We start from the raw sequence: 21,354 nt of genomic DNA on the forward strand, positions 1-21,354 counted from the left end.
TCCAAATTTCCAGTTTCCACTTGTTTACAAACACGTCCCTCCAGGGCGGGGAGCGAAACGGAGGATTTGTAGCCTGCAGGAAGAAACTCTGACGCTACAGGAGCCCAGGAGTCATCAGGAAAGTTGCAGTTTTGTGGGCGATGTTTCCCCTGGCAACCGCACCGACACGGAGAGCGCGGCTTTGTGAGGAGAAGTGATGGATGAAACGGGAGGAGGGAGACAGATTGTGAGCGTTTGACTGACTGCTGCTGCATTCATCTCAAATCAAACACAATCCATGCAAATACAAAAAGGCTCGACTCCAAGAAGCAGGGAAAAAAAAAGAAACAGCGTCTCTGACGGTTTTGGGAGCTTCTTTCCTCCTCCTTATCTGACCTCTGCTGCAGGCCAGGCCTCGGGCTACGCACAAAGGTTGCGAGAGTATCTCTGCTTGTCTCCTTGTGTCTCCAAATGTGAAAACACACAGTCCATTTGTGAGCAGAGGAAAATAATGAGCGGGAGGAAGAGGATGAAGAATGAGACGAGGATTGTTGGGGAGGGGAAAGAGTCAGGATGTCAGGAGGTACTAAACGAGGGTCTGAAATATTCATCACCATCCTCTCTTTGTCTTTCTTTAGACGTCTGTGTGAGAAATCGAACGCTGAAGGAGTCAAAGCAGGGCGGGGATAAATGGGGACAGATTTGTCACAAAATGAAACCCTCACCTCTCCGTGGAAACCTCTGAACTTCCCAGACACAACTCCAGTCTGAGAAGCGTCTGATGTATCACAAAGCGAGCTAATCGCTGCCTTTCAGGAGGAACTCCCTGCTTGGAAAATGACACCACTTTAAAGTCCTTTTCTTTCAGACACATTACGTCATAAAAGAAGCAGAGCGCTTTTGTTCCTTAATGGCGAGGTGAGAGATTTCACTCTAATGTGCTCTGAACGTTTCAGACAAAAACAGCGGCAGGAAGTCAGGTTGTGATACTGAGGAGAAGGATTTCAGTCACACTAACTTAGCAGCTAGCTTGTCGTACACACAGCGGAGCGTTTAGCAGCTAAACAGTCAGATATTTCCCTCAGGGGTTGGTGCAAAGCAGCGCTAAGAGGAGAGTGGATATTGGACTTGCAAATGCCAGGTGGCCAGAGACCGGACCCCACATGAATGCTAATGCTGCTCTCTGTCCCCCTGGACGTCTTAATGGGCCGCTGATTACCAACAGGTTTGCCGTATCAGGAGGTGATCACATGGTGGTGTTCAGGTTTTCTGAGCAGCTCTAAAGCAGGTAGAATTTCACTAAACTGAATTAAAAATAATGAAAAATACAGACTCAAGCTGTATGTTCACAACATGCATCAAATGATGAAACCTGATTTGGTTAAAGCTGCATAAATAAGTCCTAATCAACCAAATCTGCTCGTTATTTCTATGATTATTGAGCCGGCCGCTCAATGAGGAAGATGAAAGAAATCAAAAATATGATACTGAGGTTTTTTTGTAATTAAGTTTAAAGTTATGGCTGAGAGATGGTCAAAGAGTGTGACCACCTGCTCTAAAAGTGTAATGAATGTTTTATTGCATATGTGTAAGTGTTGTATATTATTTTTTTATTTATTTAATTTTAATGTATTTTAATTATTGTAGTGCTCATGTCACCTGATCCTGAGACTACGGCTGAAAATAAGCAAATTTGGCTAAACCTGCGTTTTTACAGAAATGTTTATCACAGAGCATTATCTCTGATTATTTCAACCAATAAACTAAACTAAACCAAAAGCTTTCTTGGGAAAAAAAAGTAACTCCTTCACATTTTTGAAAAACTATCAGTTAAAAATTCATATCTGCAGTCCCCCCAAAAAAACAAAAAAACAAAACTAAAATACAACAAAATGAAAAAAAAAAAAAAAAAAAAAAAAAAAAAAACATAAAAAAATCAAAACAAGACTAACAAAAAAAACAACAACAATAAAGCAAAACAAAAAAACAAACAAAGCAAGAAAAAAGAACACACAAAAAAATAAAATTAAATAAAGTTTAAAAAAAAAAGCAACAAAACAAAACCATAACAAAAAAAAAAACGATACACAAAGAAACAAGCCAAAACCAACAACAAAAAAAAAAACAAAACAGACAAAAAAAACAAAAATACAAACAAAAAACAAAACAAACAAAATACCAACCAAAAAATAAACAAAAAAATAATCAAACTAAAACGAAAATAACAAAATTAAAAAAAAAACAATAAAACAAAACAAAACAAGCATAACAGAAAAGCAAAAGAAACATAAACAAAACAGCAAAATAAAACAAAACAAAAAACAAACAAAACAAACAAAAAATAAAACAAAACAAACAAAAATAGTACAAAAAAAAACAAAAAAAAACAAATAAATAAAAGCAACAGAAAGAAATCAAAAAAAAAAGAAAAAAATTAACACCCCCCCCCCCAAAAAAAAAAAAAAAAAAAAAAAAAAAGAATGTTATAAATAATAATGTGTAATAAATAAATAATGTATTAAGATCCTTGTGTGAAGGAGTGAATGATTGACGACATCCCACGGTGAAGTCACCTCTGACTAGTGATGGATCCAGTTTCTCTTGTGCCTCGGCGCCTGTTGGAGCTCATAGAGCGAAACCCTGCATTGGTTAGTGTTGACACAGTTTGGATTAATGTGCTGCAACGGTTCACACATTTTTGACCATGATTATGTTTATAATGTGTTTGGGAATCATTAAAGTAGGCGAACTTTTCCATCAGAGTCTAAAACTCCAGAAAAGTCACTAGATTGGCAACACTCAGGTAAGTTTTATTCACCAATTCCTTTTTTTAAGGTACCTTGGGGCTTTTCCTGCCTTTAACTGGTCAGGTGAGGACAGGGGACGTGCTGGAAAGAGGCCCCAGGCTGGGTTTAAACCTCATGGGGCGAGACCTGAACCGTCGGCCATCTGCGCCCTGTATCCACGACTTCTTACCTCCGTCATCAGAGCTCACACTGAATCCACAGCAGAACCACACGACGCCACAGGACATCCTCTGACGTCTGATGATCAGACCTACACACGCTCCAAACTGAGTGAAGACTTTTTTCTTTCATAAACCGTAAATGGTGTGAAATGATTTGTGAATTAAAGATCCAGAAAGGCCAGATGAGGAGAGAGATGATGTAAAACTTGTGGTTGGTACCTCCATCCACACAGTCCATTCTCAGTGAGCCCACCTCCCCGTGAAGATCTGCCTTCTCTTTTTGGTTTACATCAAAGACGCTGTGAAAAAACCGACATGTATTCCCACACATGGCTTAATTACAGCATGGAGAACATGACAGGAAACATAATGTAAGCTGCTTGGACTGGGGGTGTGATTTTTGTGCATATGTCTGGCTCAGCATCCTCCTCTGTGCGGTGAATCACGAACACCTTTGGAAAAGCCTCCCACCGTTATAATCTTAGCCGCACGCAGCCCCATACATCCATTCAGGGAGGAAGGAGACAAACACCATCTTTCACATATCCACTCATATGGATTTCAGGACTTTATTGAGCAATAAAAAATATACACTGAGGAAAATATCGTTTCCCTTTTCCTCATATTGTTTTCTTCAGTCTTAAAATCTGATTTTAATACTTTCAGATGAACCACCCATGATCCAAAGCGACAAAATGAAAAAAAGAAAAAAAAAAAAAACGTTTTAGTTCAACAGTAAACGTTGAAAACCACCGGGACAGTTTGACAGCGTCTCTGTTTTGTAATACTGTTCGCTGGAAATCTGAAAAACAGGTTTCAAACAGATTTGGTTTGAAGGGGGGCGGGATCACAGACTAGGTGGTCACCTCTGATTCTGCCTCTGCGTAGAGTTCTGCCAGTTTCTGGAACTCAGGCCCCCAGTCGTCCAAGTAGTTGTAATCCTGCTCTGATTGCGTACCAGGAGAGTCTAAAGGGCTGATGGTGCCTGTGGGCGAGCCCTGGCCCTCGTAGGCGTAGGTCTGCAGGGAATCGTAGGGCGGCACGCTGTTGTCCATGTCGGCCTCCACCAGTCTCTGCTTGATGAACTCGTGCACGTCCACCTCGTCCAGCTCCACGCTCAGGCTCCGGTGGTTGCGGGACGGGACGCAGTGATGCCTCGCCTCCGGGCGGACGTCCCTCCTGAACTTCAGCTCCTCTGCCGCGGCCGGGTTGCGGAGGGCGATGATGTCGAAGGCCTCGGTGTCCTCCTCGCCTCCGCCCTCGTCGTCGTAGGTGACGACGTTCTCTCGGATGTCCTCCTCGGAGATGATGAGCGGCTCCTTTTTGCTCCGCCTCAGCGTGATGAAGAGAACCACGATGGCTGCGAGACAGAGAGGGAAATTGTTTTGCATCAGTGCTCGCAATAAAATAATAATGAGAATGCCAAGGATGATAGCCCTCGAAAAGGAGGGAAAAATTAAAGCTAATGTGACAATGAAATAAGTTAAATCCCTGAAAATGACTTCAAACTGACACGTCTGATGGTTGTAAACTAAAGTCAGACAGAGGGAAAATTGCTTCCCTGACGAAGCCTTTAGCAGAGCTACAGCGTATAACACAGCAGCTCTCAGACGTGTTTTTTTATGCTAATATCAATCCCTGTCGTTAGTTAATTCATCGCTCATGACAGACGAACATGCCCTGCTTCGTAAACAGCCAACCAAAGGAACAGCAGCCAGTTTCATGAGCGTTTCTATCTGATTTTCCATCAGGACACCGAGAGCGGCCGAGCGTGAGGAGCTCTAAATCAATAACTCAACAACATGAGCATTATCTGTGATGAGACTTTAAATGTAAGCAGTTTTTTTAATAAGCCAGGGTGACCTGGCCAAGAGGTCAGCAGCACACGTCAGGATCAATAAATGAGCACAATGTGGTCATTACCAGAACAAATAAAACAATACTTAAAAAAAATAAATAAATTACAGCTGAAGTTCTGGACAGGAGTCAGAACACAAGTTCATAAACAGGCACTGGTCCATAGTTTCTGTCGTTTAGGGTGAAGAGTCTTTGACTCCTTTGCAGTGGCTCCTTGAAGTTTTAAAAAATATAATTAAAATAAATAATTTTTATTTTTCTTGGGGAGGGAATTGAGGATTAAAGACACTGATACTAAATAAAATCATGTGTTAACATTTTGTCAAACTGAACATGCATCACATCTTGTAAAAACCCTGCCACTGCTCTACTTCACTTCCTATAACAGTAAATGTTTTTCAAAAAATTAGAAATTTAAGAAATGTGCAAAATTTTGCAATAAGTCCAAAAATGTTGTAACTGAAAAATTTAACAAAATGTCATTGGGTTGGCAAATTTTCATTAAAAAAACAAAAAAGAAAAAAAAAAAAATTAAAAAAAGAAAAAAAAAAAAAAAAAAAAAAAAAAAATATATATATATATATATATATATATATATATATATATATATATATATATATATATATATATATATATATATATATGCAAAATTCTTAACAATTGTTAAAAAATAAATGGTTTTTTTTTTACAGAAAAATGGAATTTAATTATTTTGCAAAATTTCCCCAAAATTAGCAAAATGTTAAAAATGGGATGTTTTAAATTTGAAAAATCTCTAAAGTTGAAAATTAAATATGAAGATTTTTTTTTTTTTTACAGAAAATGGAATTTAAATATATTGCCAAAAAAATTTCAGAAAACCAAAAAAAAAAAAGCAATTTTTTCCAAAAATTTTTAAAACCTTAAAAAATGGGATGTTTTTTTATTTGAAAAATCTCTAAAGTAAACATTCAAGATCATTTTTTTTTCTCAGAAAATTACAATTTTAATATTTTGCAAAACTTTTCAGAAATTCACCCACAAAAAATGTGCAAAATTTCCCAAATTTTTCAAAATCTTAGGGAATAGATTTTTTTTTTATTTTAAAAATGTCAAAATTTGAAATAACAGAAATTTGTTAAAATCAAAAAAAAAAAAAAAAAAAATCTCAAAAAGTTTGAAAGCTATATTGCAAGAAGTGATGTATACTTAGTTCAACAAAATGTTAACACTTGATTATTTATAGTGTCAATGACTTGATTTGTTTATACCCTATGAAGAAGAAAAATATCAAAATGTAAAAATAGGCAACATTTTCAAACAATTGTTAAAACTTCAAATACATTGTACACACTTATTTTAGTTTTTTTTTTTTTTTTTATATAAAAAAAATTCCAGTCGGATAATGCTTGATTTAATTTAGTATTAGTGTCTTTAATAATCAATACCCTCTGCAAGAAAAATAAAAATGCTTTATTTCAACATTTTTTTTTTTTTTAAGCTACAAGGAGCCACTGCAAAGAGTCAAGGAGACGCATGAGGCTCCAGAGACGCAGGTTGAAGACCCTGCGTTAAGCTAACCCGTTGAAGCAGCAAAGCATGATCCTCACTGTCAAATGCCTTAAACAGATCAATAAAAAGTGCTACACAGTATTTCTTGCTGCTTTCTGAATCCTGTCTGAAATAATGATGAAATAATATTAAAATATAAAAACTCCTTCAGTTGGTCGATGACTAGCCTTTCAAACACTTTTGCCAGTACACACAATGTAAAAATCATCCTGTTATTCGTTAACCTCTGAGGGCTCACCTCCTTTTAGTAAGAGGTGACAACGACAACATAGACGTTAGCATAATCCTGAGCCAAAAAAGAGCATCTGAGTTAAAAGGAGGAGGAAGGAGAGAACGTCTCATGGGCCAGCTCTGTAAAAAATGAGCTATTTGTGCGACATTAGAGAAAAGTGTCTCTATGTGGGAAAATATCTTCATGGATAAGTACCTTATGGTGTGAAATCTCCTTTCTAACCGTTAATGAAGTCATGGAGAGGAGTTATATTTGATGCTTTGCCAGAACATGTTCCCTCAGCTAATGAGAGCTCCACGTCTATGAGTTAATGATGACCTCTCTGCAGGATGTTAACACTAACATCTATTTAATAAAATAGCATCAGCCATTCAGCTAAGGAAGTACATTTCCCAGCCGCGCTGTATCCTCAGGGTTCATTATGCTACATTAGCAGAGATGAGCCGGAGAGATCAGTGTTTCTGCACAGGGCATCTTTTGTTCAATCGCTACGGGTGTTAGCAGGAGGGAAAACAAAGCTGAAGAGGAACAAGAGGGGGAATTAAAGTGATGAAACCCCCTCGGAAAGTTCAGTGTAGCTAACTGTTACGGCACAGTACCAGGTCACATCAGCTTCACAAGATTCCCTACGTGGAATAAAAGAGGAGCACAGGGCCGCGCTGGATCATGAGGAGGAAGACGTTTCAGCTTTCATAACTTCCAAGACGCAACGAAGCAGGAGATTGGCTAATCTATTATATCTACTGATGCGGTAAATTTCAGTGGTAAGTGAGTGGTGCAGGAGATGGCCTGTGAGGGAATCTGAAGAGGAGGGTTTGAGCCTTAGAGTGGAGTTGGGTGTCAGTTGTGTGGACGCTTGTGACGTTTCGTCAAACACGAGGGTCTTTTATTCCTCGAGCTGCGATAATACTGGACAAGAGGACTAAAAACTGGAATATGTGGATAAACTGTCAACCAGATCAAATCTCCTCTTCATGAGTAAAAAACTGGAGAGATAAGATGATTTTAAGATCCATTCAACATTCAGATAAGATGCTGGGACAAGCAGAGAGTCGTCTGCAAAGAGTTGATCCTGGTTCAGATTTCACCTTCAGGTTACTGCAGAAAAAGCTTAAATAAAGGGACTTTGATATTAAAACATGAAAAAACATGAAGAGAATACAATATATTGAAAAGTTAATGCGCCTTCAATAAGCTCTCAATCTGTATCACATGTTCATCATCTATATAGTACTAGTAATGCAATAGGTCTATAAGCATCATGGTCGGAAAAAAAAAATTGTTGATTCATAGTATTGTGATTTTAATGTAATGATTAAAAAAAAATGACATTTTATTCAAAAATCAACTCAAAAATTAAAAAAATAAAAAATCAGAAATTTTCAAAAATTCAAAATATCTCCAAAAGTTGTTTTTTTTTTGGGTTGGTTATAAATATTTTCATATTTTATAAAGTTGCGAAAAATTTTAAAAAATATACTAAACAAATTTGCAAATGGAAAAAAAATAATTTCAAAAGTTTGCAAAAATTTCCAGAAATTTTATCTAATTTTTAAAAGGTGTCAAATTTAAAAAAATATTTTGAAATTGGAATAAAAAACTAATTAATTAAAAAAAATCAGAAATTTGCAACAATTTATAAAAAAAATAAAAATTTCAAATAATTTAAAAAAGGTCAAAAAATTTTGAAAAAAAAAAGATTTAAAAAAATCAATTCAAACAAGAAAAAAAAAGAAATCAGAAGTTTTTAAAAATTTAAAAAACTTGCATTTTTTTTTACAAAAATTACAAATAAATTCATATTTTAAAAGGTGCAAAAAAAAAATACACTTAACTAATTGCAGGAAAAAATAGATTTCAAAAGTTTGCAAAAAAAAATCCACACATATATATATATATATATATATATATATATATATATATATATATATATATATATATATATATATATATATAAAATTGTCAAATTTTAAAAAGTTTTGAAATTCAAATAAAAAAAGAAAAACAGAAATTTGCAACAATTTAATAAAAAAGAGGTTTTTTTAAAAAAAAAAGGGCAAATTATTTTTGTGCAAAAATGATATCTTATTTCAAAATCATTTTTTTAAATCCTTTTTCTTAAGAAGTCTTTGCCATTATGTTCCATATTGCCACAAGTTTTACTGCCACCACCACTTCACAACCCTTTCGTCTATCAATTTCACTGTCTTGTCTTGTTGCACAATTAAAAACAATTATAATAATAAAAAAAGGTACCAGTTTGGTATTCTGGTCCCCTGGTCCCAGTTTGGGACAAGGTGTGAGTGTGTGTGTGTGAATGATTGTCTAAATAAAGGAATTTATGGTTACTCCTATTTAAAGGGGGTAATGGGAAAAGCAGAGAGTCGTCTGCAAAGAGTTGATCCTCGCTCAATTTTTGCTGCAGTTCAAGGAAACGAGGTCATTACATCAACATATCAAATAGTTTGACCTTGGAATGACTTCAGTTGTGTTTCAGATTATTTTCACACCTTATTGGCCGTCACACCTCTGACCCGTAACCCAGCTGCCTTTTACTGTCTGCTCTATGTTGGAGTTTCCATCTTCTGTCTTTAAGTACGCCCACACAGCTTGTAGGTGTTGTTGGCCTCAGTCAGAAGTGCACTCTGTGGCCACACAGACGTGTTGCCGTGTGGGAGTGGACCTGCACATCTCTGCAGCGAGGTGGGAAGTCAGACCAACAGGAGATCTGCAAAGTGAGGATTTCCACCCTGGACGAGCAGGGTCATGTTTCGTAATCCAAACAACAGCTAGCCTACACGGAAGACGAATAACATTTGACCTGGAACTGGAGCCTCCTTTGCTTTTATAATGTGAGGTCAACTTTTCAAGACATCCATGCCTCAATTCGCCTCAAAGTTTCTCATGATTAGATGCAGGTGTTGTGATATGAATGAATGCAAACTTTTCTCTGACAGTCTGTTAATATGGTGTTATAGACTGTAGTCACACACGCTGTGTTTCCGTGCAGCCTCCTCTCTGTGTTTGTAATGAAATGTCCCTCCAACCTGCATATGATTAATCTATGAAACACACTTCACTTCACCCGGTGCGGTGCCACCGAGTGGGGTCACGGAAGGTGAAAAAAGTAATTTGTGTGGGACAGTGCTTATCGACAAACTTGTTTAAAGCAACCAATTACACAACGCAAGGATGTGAGCGTGTGCAGGTGAGCCGGGTCAGCCGCAGGAAGCAGTGGTAAGAATTTAGTTTCTCTTTCTCCTCCCCCATGAATGCACATTTCCGTCCTCTTCCCACTCCTTCCATCTTTAAAGACTTCAAAGAAGTTTGGAGGTAAACAGACATAATGAAAACCCAGGCACTCAGTTAATGCGCCTTCATTATTCACCAGCATTTCATAAAGCAGACCTCGCTTTGCAGGGTTCATGATCTACTTGTATTCCTGGTACATTCCCATCCTCTCTACACACCGTATTGTAATGCACTCTTCACATTAACGCTCCCTCAATGGTGCATTCAGGTCGTTTCATAAGCCTAGCCAAGGCTGCCCGAGCTCTAACTGTTGCTCAGTGCACTACTTATGGCATCAGGGAGCATTAGTCCGCAGCACAGCTATCTGTTTACTGCAGGAGGAGCCATCGCAGACGTCTCATTTGTGCTGACTCTATCCTGGTTATGGGAGGTTTGAGTAGAGTTATGGAGGGATGCTTCATAATCTTAAATAATGTGTTCAATCACAGCAGGGTAACATCCAGGTAGGCTGAGGTACTACGGCAACAAAGCACAGACTCTAAACATCAACATCTCTACTGTCTGCAGCAAAGATCAGCTAACACAAATGATACAGACATCTGTGATCAATATTTATCATATTATGCTGAGCATTTATCTCCACAACTGTAATTTACCTTCTAGACCAGAGGCCTGCAACCATTACTTTAAGAGGAGACATTTTTCCTCAGCTCAGCTGGATTAAAGTCATTCAGGAGCCACAAAATCTATCTAAATTATTATCTAAAGGAGAAATAGGCAAAAAAAAATAATCATATATTTCATTTTTTTTTTAGAGTTACAAATATTTTTTCAAAAAAGAATTTAAATTTTAAAAAGTTGCAAAAATTATATTCAAAAAATAAATTTGCAAAATGAAAAATTAATTTCCAAAGTTTGCAAAAAAAATTCCAGAAATGTATCAAATTTAAAAAAATGGTCAAATTTCAAAAAGTAATGAAATTGAAAATAAAATAAAAAAAATTTAACATAAAAATTAAATTTCAAAAATAAAAAATATATATATTAAAACTTGTTAAATGTAAAAAAAAGAAATATTGAAAAAACTAAAAAAGGGCTACGTTTTAAAAAAAAGTTAAAAAAAAATCAGAAATTTAAAAGAAAAAAGGTTACAAATGTTTCAAAAAAAATAACAAATAAATTTACATTTTAAAAAGTTGCAAAAATTAAAAAAAAACTAAATAAATTCACAAAATAGAAAATAAATTTCAAAAGTTTGCCAAAAATTTCCAGAAATTTATCATTTTTTTTTTAAATTGACAAATTTCAAAAAGTTCTGAAATTGAAAATTAAAAAAAATATATTTTTTTTAAACATTAAAAATTTTCAACAATTTCAAAAAATAACATTTCAAAAAATTTGTTAAATGTAAAAAAAAATTGAAATATCAAAAAAAAAAACTTAAAAATGACTACATAAAAAAAGTTAGAAAAATACTTGAATTGGATAACCTATATTGATCATTTCCCCAAAGTGTTTTTTTAATTATTTTTTTTATTTTTTTTTTTGTGAAAGTTTTGCCACATATCAAACTTTTATATAAAGTCCATCCAACTAAAATCTGTGTTTTCTTCCAGATTAGTCTTTTTGTAGATGTAGTTATCTTCCCAGGGCTGTAAAACTTGAGGTTAGCCACAGGTGCATGGAAAGTTGGTGGGCTGTTGATGTTGTAGGAGGTGAAGTAGAGCGGTGGCAGGCTTTATTGACAGATTCTTTATGTCAATAATATTTTTTAAAGCAACAAGGAACCACTGCAAAGGAGTCAAAGAGCCGCAGGTTGAAGACCCTTGGTCTAGACTTTCAGGTTGTTTCAGTTTCATGGGAATAAGAATGAAACTGGGATTAATTAGGCAACATAAGCTCTTAAATTAATGTTAAACTCACCAAATTATGTTATTATAATTTCCATTACTGTAACATTATGAAAATGGACCTCCTGTGGGCAGCAGCAGGAGGTTGTTTGAGGCATAATCAATAATTTAGATGGATTTAAACCACAAAAGTACATTGGGTAGTGCAGATTTACTCTGTGGAAGGAAGTTCAGGCTCCTTTTTGTGCGGTTAGGAGATTTGTGTGTGTGTCGTCTGTGAACGGATTTAAATTAAAAAACACTAAATCTACAGAATAACTCACATAACCTCAGGGTTGTGCAGATTTCCGTCACATACAGCCTGAAAAACACACTCCACGTGTTGACCCAGTCGCCTGGTTTCCTCAGCATTCAGCAGGATATGGTTTTATCTCTCATAATTCTCCCTTATTAAACCAATTAGTGCTGTGATACATTACCTTTTCATTCAGAACTTAATTAGTACAATCAAAACAATGATCTACTTATGAATATTTTATGTTATTTAAGTCGTGTCCAAAGGGCATTATTAAGCTAATCAGCTCTGTAAGCCTGGATCCCTCATTGGTCCCTTACTGTGGGCCTAATTAGGATGGCTTATGAGAGGGCGCAGAGATAAAACATGGACAGTAATCTGGCTGACGAAAAACAATCTGCTGTAAACAAATAACATGCAAGGATGTGCAAGAACAGAGAGGCAGACGATTCTTAGTTAAAGATGTGTACGGATCCATTAACGGGGGTTTCTCCCAAGTGTAAATATTAATGAGTGCAGCATGAGCACATTCTTACATCATAGTTCCTCCAGTGGATTTAAAGGTTCAGCCAGCATAAACAATCTGGGTTAATGCTACAATAACACAGCTAAAGCTAGCTTGTCTTCCTGTATTTAAAAATGAATGCTGTGCGTCTCAATGACCCTTTGATGACTAAAGATAACCCTCCCTCTCCAGGGCAAAGTTCAGCCCAAACTCAGGAGAAGTCATCTGCCACGATATAAGACAGTAGCTCCACTTATTGGCTACTGACATGATGCTCAAATGCTCTACTACCTGGATGTAAATACACACAGGTGACAGATAAAATCATAAAGAGTTGTATCTGGTTAAACTAGCAAATAACCACCCGGTTGATGTGTTTGTTTTTGAGTTTGTTGTTGTCATAACTTCTGACTCTGAGCTGCTCCCCCTGGTGGATGCATTGGTTAACAGCAATGCCAACGTAAAGGCTGGTAGCGCTAGCTCTGCAGGTGTTAGCCACATCTTGCAAACCAATTTGTTCAGGATTTTTATTATTATTATTTTTTTTAATGTTGTCTTACCTTCAAACAAAGTGTTAATTCTTATTTATTTTTTTAAACTTTAGGATGTTTGTCCAAACTGTGGTCGATGGAGAGAGATTGCTGCTTTTATTTAATTTTTATTGTATTTTTTACTTTTTTTCTTTAACAGTATCACGGGCAGTATTTTCAAATCCTCTATCCTTTGTTTGTTTTTTAATCATTTTAATATTTTACTGTTTTTATTTTTTTATTTTTACAGATATTTTCATTTCCTTGTTTGGTGGTGGTTTTTAGCCTTTTATATATTTCTATATTCTTCCTCACATGTATCTTTTACCTCTCCTTTATATCTTCTCTTTTACTGTTTTTTTTTTTTTATGATGTAAAGCACTTTGTAACTCTGTTTTGAAAAGTGCTACATAAATAATGTTTATTATTATTATCATTATGGAAGCCTATTTAGGAAAAAATTCAAATGAAAATGCAAACATGAAAATAAAATTGCAATAAAAAAATACATTTTCATTTCAAGAATTTAGGCGCATTATTTTAAGTCAAAATAAAAATTAAATGTCAAATATCCAATTCTCATTTTTTCGTCTTGAAGACTGCACTTTATATGGCGTAATGCAAATTACAATGAAAAGGGTGTTTGCATTTTATTTTTCAGGAGATGGTCCACTGAATACTGGATAGTATTCAAATGAAATTGCAAAAAATAAATTACATCTTCACATTTGCAATTTCAGCAAGCACAATGTAAGATATGATCCAAAAGAAAAATAAAAGACCATTCTAATTTTTTTTTCAACCCGCCTTCAGACCAACATTAAAATGAAATGGAAATGTGGCGTCCTTGGTTGTACCTCACCTTCAACAGCAGGTGGCAGTGTGTGTGCCACACTGAAATCAACCCAACAAATACTACAGAAGATTATGAAGCATCCCCAAGCGTTAACCTTCAGTTTTAGAATATGAGACAATGTGGAAGTGCTAAAATCTGCTGTTTCTTGAGGGACTGCTTGAGGCTGGCTCCAGAAGTACTAGAAAAAATTTACCTATTTACAGCCTGGTTCAGAAAAACGTCTCCTGTCTGAGTCACTATTTTTACTACCAGCACCCACTGTTAGGGGGGTGATTTTTTTTCTAACTCGGCCTTCAAGAGGATATTAAGAATGCGAGCTCGCCCAATCAGGGTCACGTGACCGACAAGCACCTCATAGCTGAAGCCCTTGCTACAACCAATATGGCCGCTATAGCCGATCTGCTTCAATTTCCGTTTCAAAAACAGACGGGTGACATCGAGGGAAACTACGTCTGTGTTTTATACAGTCTATGAACACCCCCAACTGAATCACTAGAATCAGTTCAGTACTTAACGCAGCTCTGCCTGTGAATCATATAGTTATACTGAGAACCGCCACTGGCAAATAAGAAGCCAATGAGCTGAGAATCTAGTGAAGTAAAGCTACAGTTTACAGTCTGAAAGCTGCTAAAACCATCATTTCCCCGACTGTTTTTGTTTATTACCTTCAGTAAATAAATCATTACCTGACCGTCTGAGGAAGGGGGAGATACAGAGGCGAAGCGTCTATATAATTGCATCTTCATTTAAATTTACACTTCCATACTCGTCTACCACACTGCTTGGTGTAGCTATTACTAGCCTTAGCTTTCGCTATAGTGTTAGCTAGACCTTGATAACGAGCTATCTCAAAAAATAACCAACGACATTTATGTGAAGTAGAAACACTGCAAAAAACTGAAATCTAACCAAGTGTTTTCATCTTAGTTTAAATAAAAATAGTCTTATTATCCCCAATATGAGCCACATTGGACTGGTCAGTGCAGAAAATGTTTTGTTTTTGGTTATATAAAGACAAAACAGGGTCTGAATTACTTGAAAAAAGTAAAAAAAAAAATGCCAATCTAAAAAGTAAAACTTGCTTGAAACTAGAATAATGTCTTCATACAAGAAAATTTTCTCTTGATCCATTGGCAGACTTTTATTTTAATTGTTAGCAAGCAATTCAGACCTCATTTTGTCTTTAAATAACCTGAAATAAGACATTTTTCTGGAATTTTCAGTTGAATGTGGCTCAAATTAAGCCAAAAAATGCACTTTCTACTGAAAAAAAGACAAAAACAATTGATCAGACTACAGTTTTTTCCAATGTGGGTCTGGAAAGCCCCTTTTCTAGAGTCTTCCAGCCCTGCCTGAGAAATGTTAAAGCTGCAAAGTGTGTACACAGCTCTTGTCAAAATCCAGCTAGGGAGGATTCATTACAAAAGAAACACAACAATAGTCATCAAAATGTATAAAACTCAGGATGTTGCAGCCTTAGACGGCCTCTTTTAGCATTCACCAAGAGAAAAAAATATATAATCTGACAGCTGGATGCTAAACTGACAGTTCCTCCTTCATTCTGACTTCGACCCGCTGACAAAACCTCGGACCTCTTTCTGTAACAGTCTCCCAAACCTCCGTCCCTGAGGTGAGCAAAGTGCGAGACGCTCGGCTTGTGAATGAAAAGTGTGAACCCAAAATGCAGCTCAGGTCCATCATGAAAAAAAAAGGTGTGATCAGCTCCTGTCTTCCCTGTCTCTCCTCCTCTCTCTGTGTCCTAACGAGCCTTGTTCTGACAATTAGGGATTCAGCGTGTGTGTGTGTGTCTCACTCAAGCGTCTGCTCCAAACAGCGGTGATGGCCTTTTGTTCTCCTCAGCCAAAGGGTTTGGCATCGAGGAGGGAGGCAGCGAGTATGAATATGCATGACCTTCACGCGCTAATGTCCACAGACAATCAGTGAGGAGAGGAGGGGAAGGTGAGGCTGTGTTATTAGGCAGTTTTGTCTAATCATGTCATCGTGCAGTTTGGTTTGCAGAGGAAGAAATTGGTCTCTGACATCCTGGAGTCTGGATTTAGCTTTCAGGGGGTGTTCTCCTCAGCAAATTTAATCAGAATAATTGAACTTTTCCACCTTTAACATTATATCCTGATTTATTTTTTTAATACGACCTGCAAAGCTTAATGTCCACATTATATACAACCGCTGGCTGTCACTGCGAGCGCCTGCTGCTATAGTAACCAGGCCAGCACGCTCACAGGCTGAGGATGTTTCCTGGGTGCAGAGAGGAGCTGATAACACAAACGTCGCCCGGTTTATTTCCACTCTCCAAGTTTGGTATTCATGGTGCAGAACATATCCGTCACACATGAAATCAACACGAGTGCTATCTGTGTTGGCTGTCACCACATTTCTCCACGCTTGTCCTCTGCTCTTCTATTCCCAACCTGCCATGTCAAACACGTGCCAGGCAGCGGCTGTTTGGGGACGGAGGATTCAGAGGCACAGTGAGGGAGCAGCACTTGAATTGAAATTCAAATCATAAACAAATGTGATTTAGGTGTAATCGGGTTTTCCTGATTCGAGCTGCCTCTGCGTGCACAAACCCTCGTCGCTCTCAGCAGCAGCTGCCACATGACAGAGACGTTCTCTATATGTAAACTAAATGACAGCTGTAGTTTACATATGGAGAGATGTTTCTGCAGCGTGACTTATGATGAGCAGTCACCTGTGATACTTGTTATGCTATATGACTAGATGTTTACATCATTAAGCCCCAGCAACAAAACTGAACTACACCTGGTGGGCAGCTGCTAGGTAGCTTCAGCTGTGGACTAATTTATTCACTGTTATGTCAAATATTCTGCTTAAACATTTCATTTTTGTTGACAAGTGTTGTTTACTTCATTGCACTCCAAGTTGTAAGTCCTGCATGCCCCTGGCTAACAGCAACTGCAGCTAAAAGGCAGCTGCTAGGTCGCTAAAGTTAGCTAAAGCTAAAGTGTATGGCTGTTTTCACTGTCACAAAAATCTGCTTCACCATGCCGTCTTTAATTCTTGTTTGGTATCATTTTATCAAGAAATTTGGGCTAAAATTAAGCTAGTTCTGTCTTATGTTGTGCAACCTAGCATTAGGCTACCTAGCTGCTGCTTGCAAGGTGTAAGTGATTTGTGTCCAACTGCCTTCACTGTTAAGTCACAAAAATGTTTTATATAGGTAATCCTAAACTACATTTTTCATTTTCGCACTGCATACCCCTGGCTAACAATAACTGCAGCTAAAAGGCAGCTGCTAGGTAGCTAAAGTTAGCCAAAGCTAAAGTGTATGGCTGTTTTCACTGTCACAAAAATCTGCTTTACCGTGCCATCTCTTATTCTTATATGTTATTACATAATCAAGGAAAAATGGGTTAAAACAAAGCTAGTTCTGTCTTGTGTTGCGTGAAGTTAGCTAGCATTGGGCTAACTAGCTGCTGCCTGGGCTACCCAACTGATGCTTTACACCATGACATTTTGTCCAAAAATGTTTACTTAATAAATTCAATGCTATATTTTTCTTTCTTCGCAGTGTGCGCCCCTGGCTAACATTAACTGCAGATGAAAGGCAGCTGCTAGGATGCTAAAGTTAGCCAAAACTAAAGTGTATGGCTGTTTTCACTGTCACAAAAACCTGCTTTACCATGCCATCTTTAATTCTTGTTTGGTGTCATTTAATTAAGGAATTATGGGCTTAACCGAAGCTAGGTCAGTTTCATGTTGTCTGACCTAGCTAGCATTAGGCTACCTAGCTGCTGCCTACAAAATGTAAGTGATGTGTTCTCAACTGTTTTTACAGTTAGTCACAAAAATGTTTTTTTTTATCATGATTTCTTTTTTTGTCCAAAAATGTTAAGTTAATTCTGAGCTATATTTTTTTGTTCTTGCGCTGCGTGCCCCTTGCTGACGTTAACCACAAGTGTGAGGCAGCTGCTAGTTAGCTCAAGTTGTTTAGTAGTTAAAGCTGTGTAGGGCTATTTGCACTGTCACAAAAATCTGCTTCACGCTGCCATTCTTAATTCTCCTACAATATCATTTGATTAAGGAATAACGAGCCAAAATTAAGGTAGTTCAGTCTTATGTTATGTGACTTAGCTAGCATTAGGCTACCTAGCTACTGCCTGCAAGATGTCTGTAAAATGTAAAACTAGTTTTATTATCAAGAAACAAATATGTGATACACCATGAGTTTAATAAATTCTGAACTATACTTTTCATTCTTGCGCTGTGTGCCCCATGCTAACGTTAACCCTTGGTTAACATTAGCTACACCTGTGAGGCAGCTTCTAGTTAGCTAAAGTTGTGTATGGATGTTTGCACTGTCACAAAAACCTGCTTCATCACGCAATCTTTAATTCTTATATGTAATCGCTCAATATAAGAATTAAAGTAAGCTCCTTTAGTCTAACGCTGAGTGCCTTCGCTAACGATGACTACATTTGGCAGGCATCTGCTAGCTTAAATTGTGTACTGTTCTTTCTCTTTTGTGTCACAAAAAATTGCTGTACCATGACAATTCAGTCTACAAGTATTCATTTACTGCATTGCATTTTGTGCTGTATTAGTCTTTTGCTATGCATCCTTGCTAACATTACCTACAACTGTGGGGCAGCTGCTAGGTAGCCAAAGTTGTTTAATGCTAATTTTTCATTGTTATGTCGCCCAAATGTGGTTTGCATTAACATTTTTGTTACAAAAAGATCAATAAATGAATAAATACAAAGAAAAAGTTTGATCTAATTGATTAAACTCCAAGCTACATTATGCCTCTTTGGTCTTGTGTGCCCCTAGCTTAAATTTACTGCTGCTAAAAGGCAGCTACTAAATACTTTAAGTGTCATTCTGCTGTTATCATGGCTATGTCACTCAAATATGCTAAACAAATGTCCATTTAATTAGTTGCATTGTGAGCTTAACACTAGTTTTTTGGTCTCTAACATTAATTTCTGCTAGCAGGCAGCTGCTAGCTAGCTAAAGGTGTGTACGGCTGTTTTTACTGTCACAAAAATCTGCTTTACCTTCCATGTTTAATACATATACGGTATTATTTAATCCAAAAGTTCTGGATTAAAAGTAAGGTCCTTAAGGCAGGCAGCTGTTAGGGAGCTAAAGTGGTGTGCTGTTTTTTTAGCTAGCTATACTTGTTGGTGCTGTGCTATGCATCCTGGCTAACATTAGCAACAACTGTGGGGCAGCTGCTAGGTAGCTAAAGTTGTTCAATACTACTTCTTCATGTCTTTAAATCACATTTTTGTTACAAAAAAACAAATAAAAGTGTTAAAAATTGCCATTACAGCCATCAAATTTCAATTTATAAGTATTTTTCTTTATTTTTTGTGTGCGCCCTGCTAACATTTTATGCATTTTTTAGTTAGCTTTTAAACTTATTTACTGCTTTTTTTCCAAGTTTATGCCACAAAAGTCAAATTTACCATGACATTTTTGAAAATGGTCTCATTTATTTAAGCATAAGATGTACAGGTTGAGTTTTTTGTTCTTTTACTACAGCTAGCAGCTTAGCTAGGTAGCTAAAGTTATGTTTTGCTGTTTTTCAGCTGTTGAATGTGTTAAAATGTTGAGGTCAGAAGCTGTTTTTGTGAATTGAAGCCCTATTTTCAGCTCCATGTTTCAGGATAATCCAACTTTATTTAAACCATCTCCCACCGACCTCCAGCTCCTCAGCAGAGCTTCTGTCCTGTAGATTAGTTTTCTTCTCCCCGCCACTGTTGGTTTTGTTCTGTGTGGTTTTCTGTTGTGAACACCTCGTCTCTGAATCACACTGACCCTTCCAACTCCACTCGCCTCGTCTTTGCTCTCTTTGTCCTCGCAACTCCTTTCTTCTCATTTCTCCTCCGACTTCCTCCCTCCCGTCCTTCACATCCTCTTTCTTTCCCTGCCACCCCTGCCCTCTCCGACTCTTCCCGCTCTCATTTGGGATTCCACCTGCGTCGGCACATGTCTATTCATCCTTCTCTCCTTCCCTGCCCTTGTCAAACCCTTTCCACCCTTCCCTGACTTTTACGGTTCATCTCCTCCATCCATGCCCCCAGGATATTTGGCCCCTGGGCGGCTCCCCCCAACTGGCGCCTGTCCCAACTCACCCAGCAGGATGACGATGCACAGCAGGATGGCGATCAGCGCCCCCGTGCTGAGACCCGCCGAGGAGAGGAACGCCTCCCCCTGGCACATCCGGATCTTTCCGTGGCGTTGGCACGGGCACACCCGCAGGGTCAAGGTGCTGGTGCCGCTCAGCGACGGCTCCCCACCGTCCCACACCATGATGGGCAGCTCGTACAGCTCCTGGGTGAGGTGGTTGAAGCGCCGCCGCCTGGCGATGATGCTGGCTGTGCTGTCTGCAGAGAGGAAAAGAAAGAAAGCTAACGAGACTAATTGATGGTTCTCTTCTCTTCATAATTATGCAGCTGAATCAGGGAAGCCTGCAGTCGTCTATAAACACAAACTTTAAACAGACGTGTCAGTTGTAACACCACATTCCCAGCGCTCTGTGTTGTAAATGAGATTCCTTTCTTTCAAAGTGTGTGAAAAAGCGCCGTTTCTGAGCGCTTGTTTCTCTCTGTTCCAGAGGTAATTAATTTCAAAGTTGTTCTTTTGCTTTTTTTAATGTGCTGCAAAAGAGCAGTTCACCTTGGCCTGTGCAGAAACACTGGTAATGAAACATGTCGCCTAGATAAACAGAAATAAAAAGGCTAAATTTGCAGAGAAGAGAAAGCAAATAAGAGAGCGCTTGAGAGGATGGATTCAATAAAGAGGAGGCAGTGGATACAACACAGGTGCCAAACTTGTATTCACATGAAAAAATAAGACTGAAAAGGATGAAGCTGGCGTCTTATCTTAACAGGATGCCTGATATTGAACAGATGACACCACCGAAAACAACTCTGCACCAAACCCCAAACACCCCGCTGGCTCCCTGGGTCTGCCCACTGATTCTTGGCATCCCAGAGTCTTGATGTTGCTCTGACTTTCACCCTGGACTGTTTCGTCCAACAACAACTCAAAGCCGCGCCAGAAGAGTTTGAGAACTCTCCCTTAAGTTGAAAAACCTCAGACTCTGCCAAAGCAGAGCAGCTGAACCTTAAATCCACATCTCTTAAAGAGGACATATCCTGCTTGTTTCTCCTTTTCACTATGCCAGACTAGGATGCCTGTAAAGCATTTCTGCCCTCAGTACAAGTCATTTAGTTCCTTCATTGCCCCACAATAGTGTTCTCAATATCCTCATTTTAGGCCGTTCTGAAGATCTCGTTGAAACGCTCCGTTTGGAGAATGACCTCCAGTAACGTCACAGCCCTTTGTGCTCTGATTGGTCAGTTCTATCAGAGGGGCGGAGGGGGTAGAGCCAGGGGGCGGTTTTTGCAGCATGGCAGTATTTACAAAATCGCCATATTGAATGGAGCAGACCGAGCGAGTTTGCTGTTTGCCAAAACTTCACCGTAAGGC

The 21,354-nt window shown here is 37.9% G+C and overlaps 1 protein-coding gene across 4 annotated transcripts in view; it reads right to left on the minus strand.

Moving 5' to 3' along the window:
• Positions 1–3,519: 3,519 nt before the first annotated feature.
• The window catches only part of LOC141807386 (cadherin-18), a 342,498-nt gene continuing 324,663 nt past the window's right edge, over positions 3,520–21,354 (minus strand). For all 4 annotated transcript variants that reach the window (XM_074693358.1, XM_074693357.1, XM_074693356.1 and 1 more), the window contains 2 exons: positions 19,995–20,246; positions 3,520–4,307 (listed from right to left, as the gene is read on the minus strand). In XM_074693358.1, the coding sequence (XP_074549459.1) occupies positions 3,802–4,307; positions 19,995–20,246 (758 nt within the window). In that variant the 3' untranslated portion in view covers positions 3,520–3,801. The remainder of the gene's footprint in view (positions 4,308–19,994; positions 20,247–21,354) is intronic.

This window comes from Halichoeres trimaculatus, unplaced genomic scaffold, assembly GCF_033239565.1.
Source record: "Halichoeres trimaculatus isolate MK-OKI-2021-1 unplaced genomic scaffold, fHalTri1.1 fHalTri1_scaffold_18, whole genome shotgun sequence".
NCBI classification, from domain to species: Eukaryota; Metazoa; Chordata; class Actinopteri; order Labriformes; family Labridae; genus Halichoeres; species Halichoeres trimaculatus.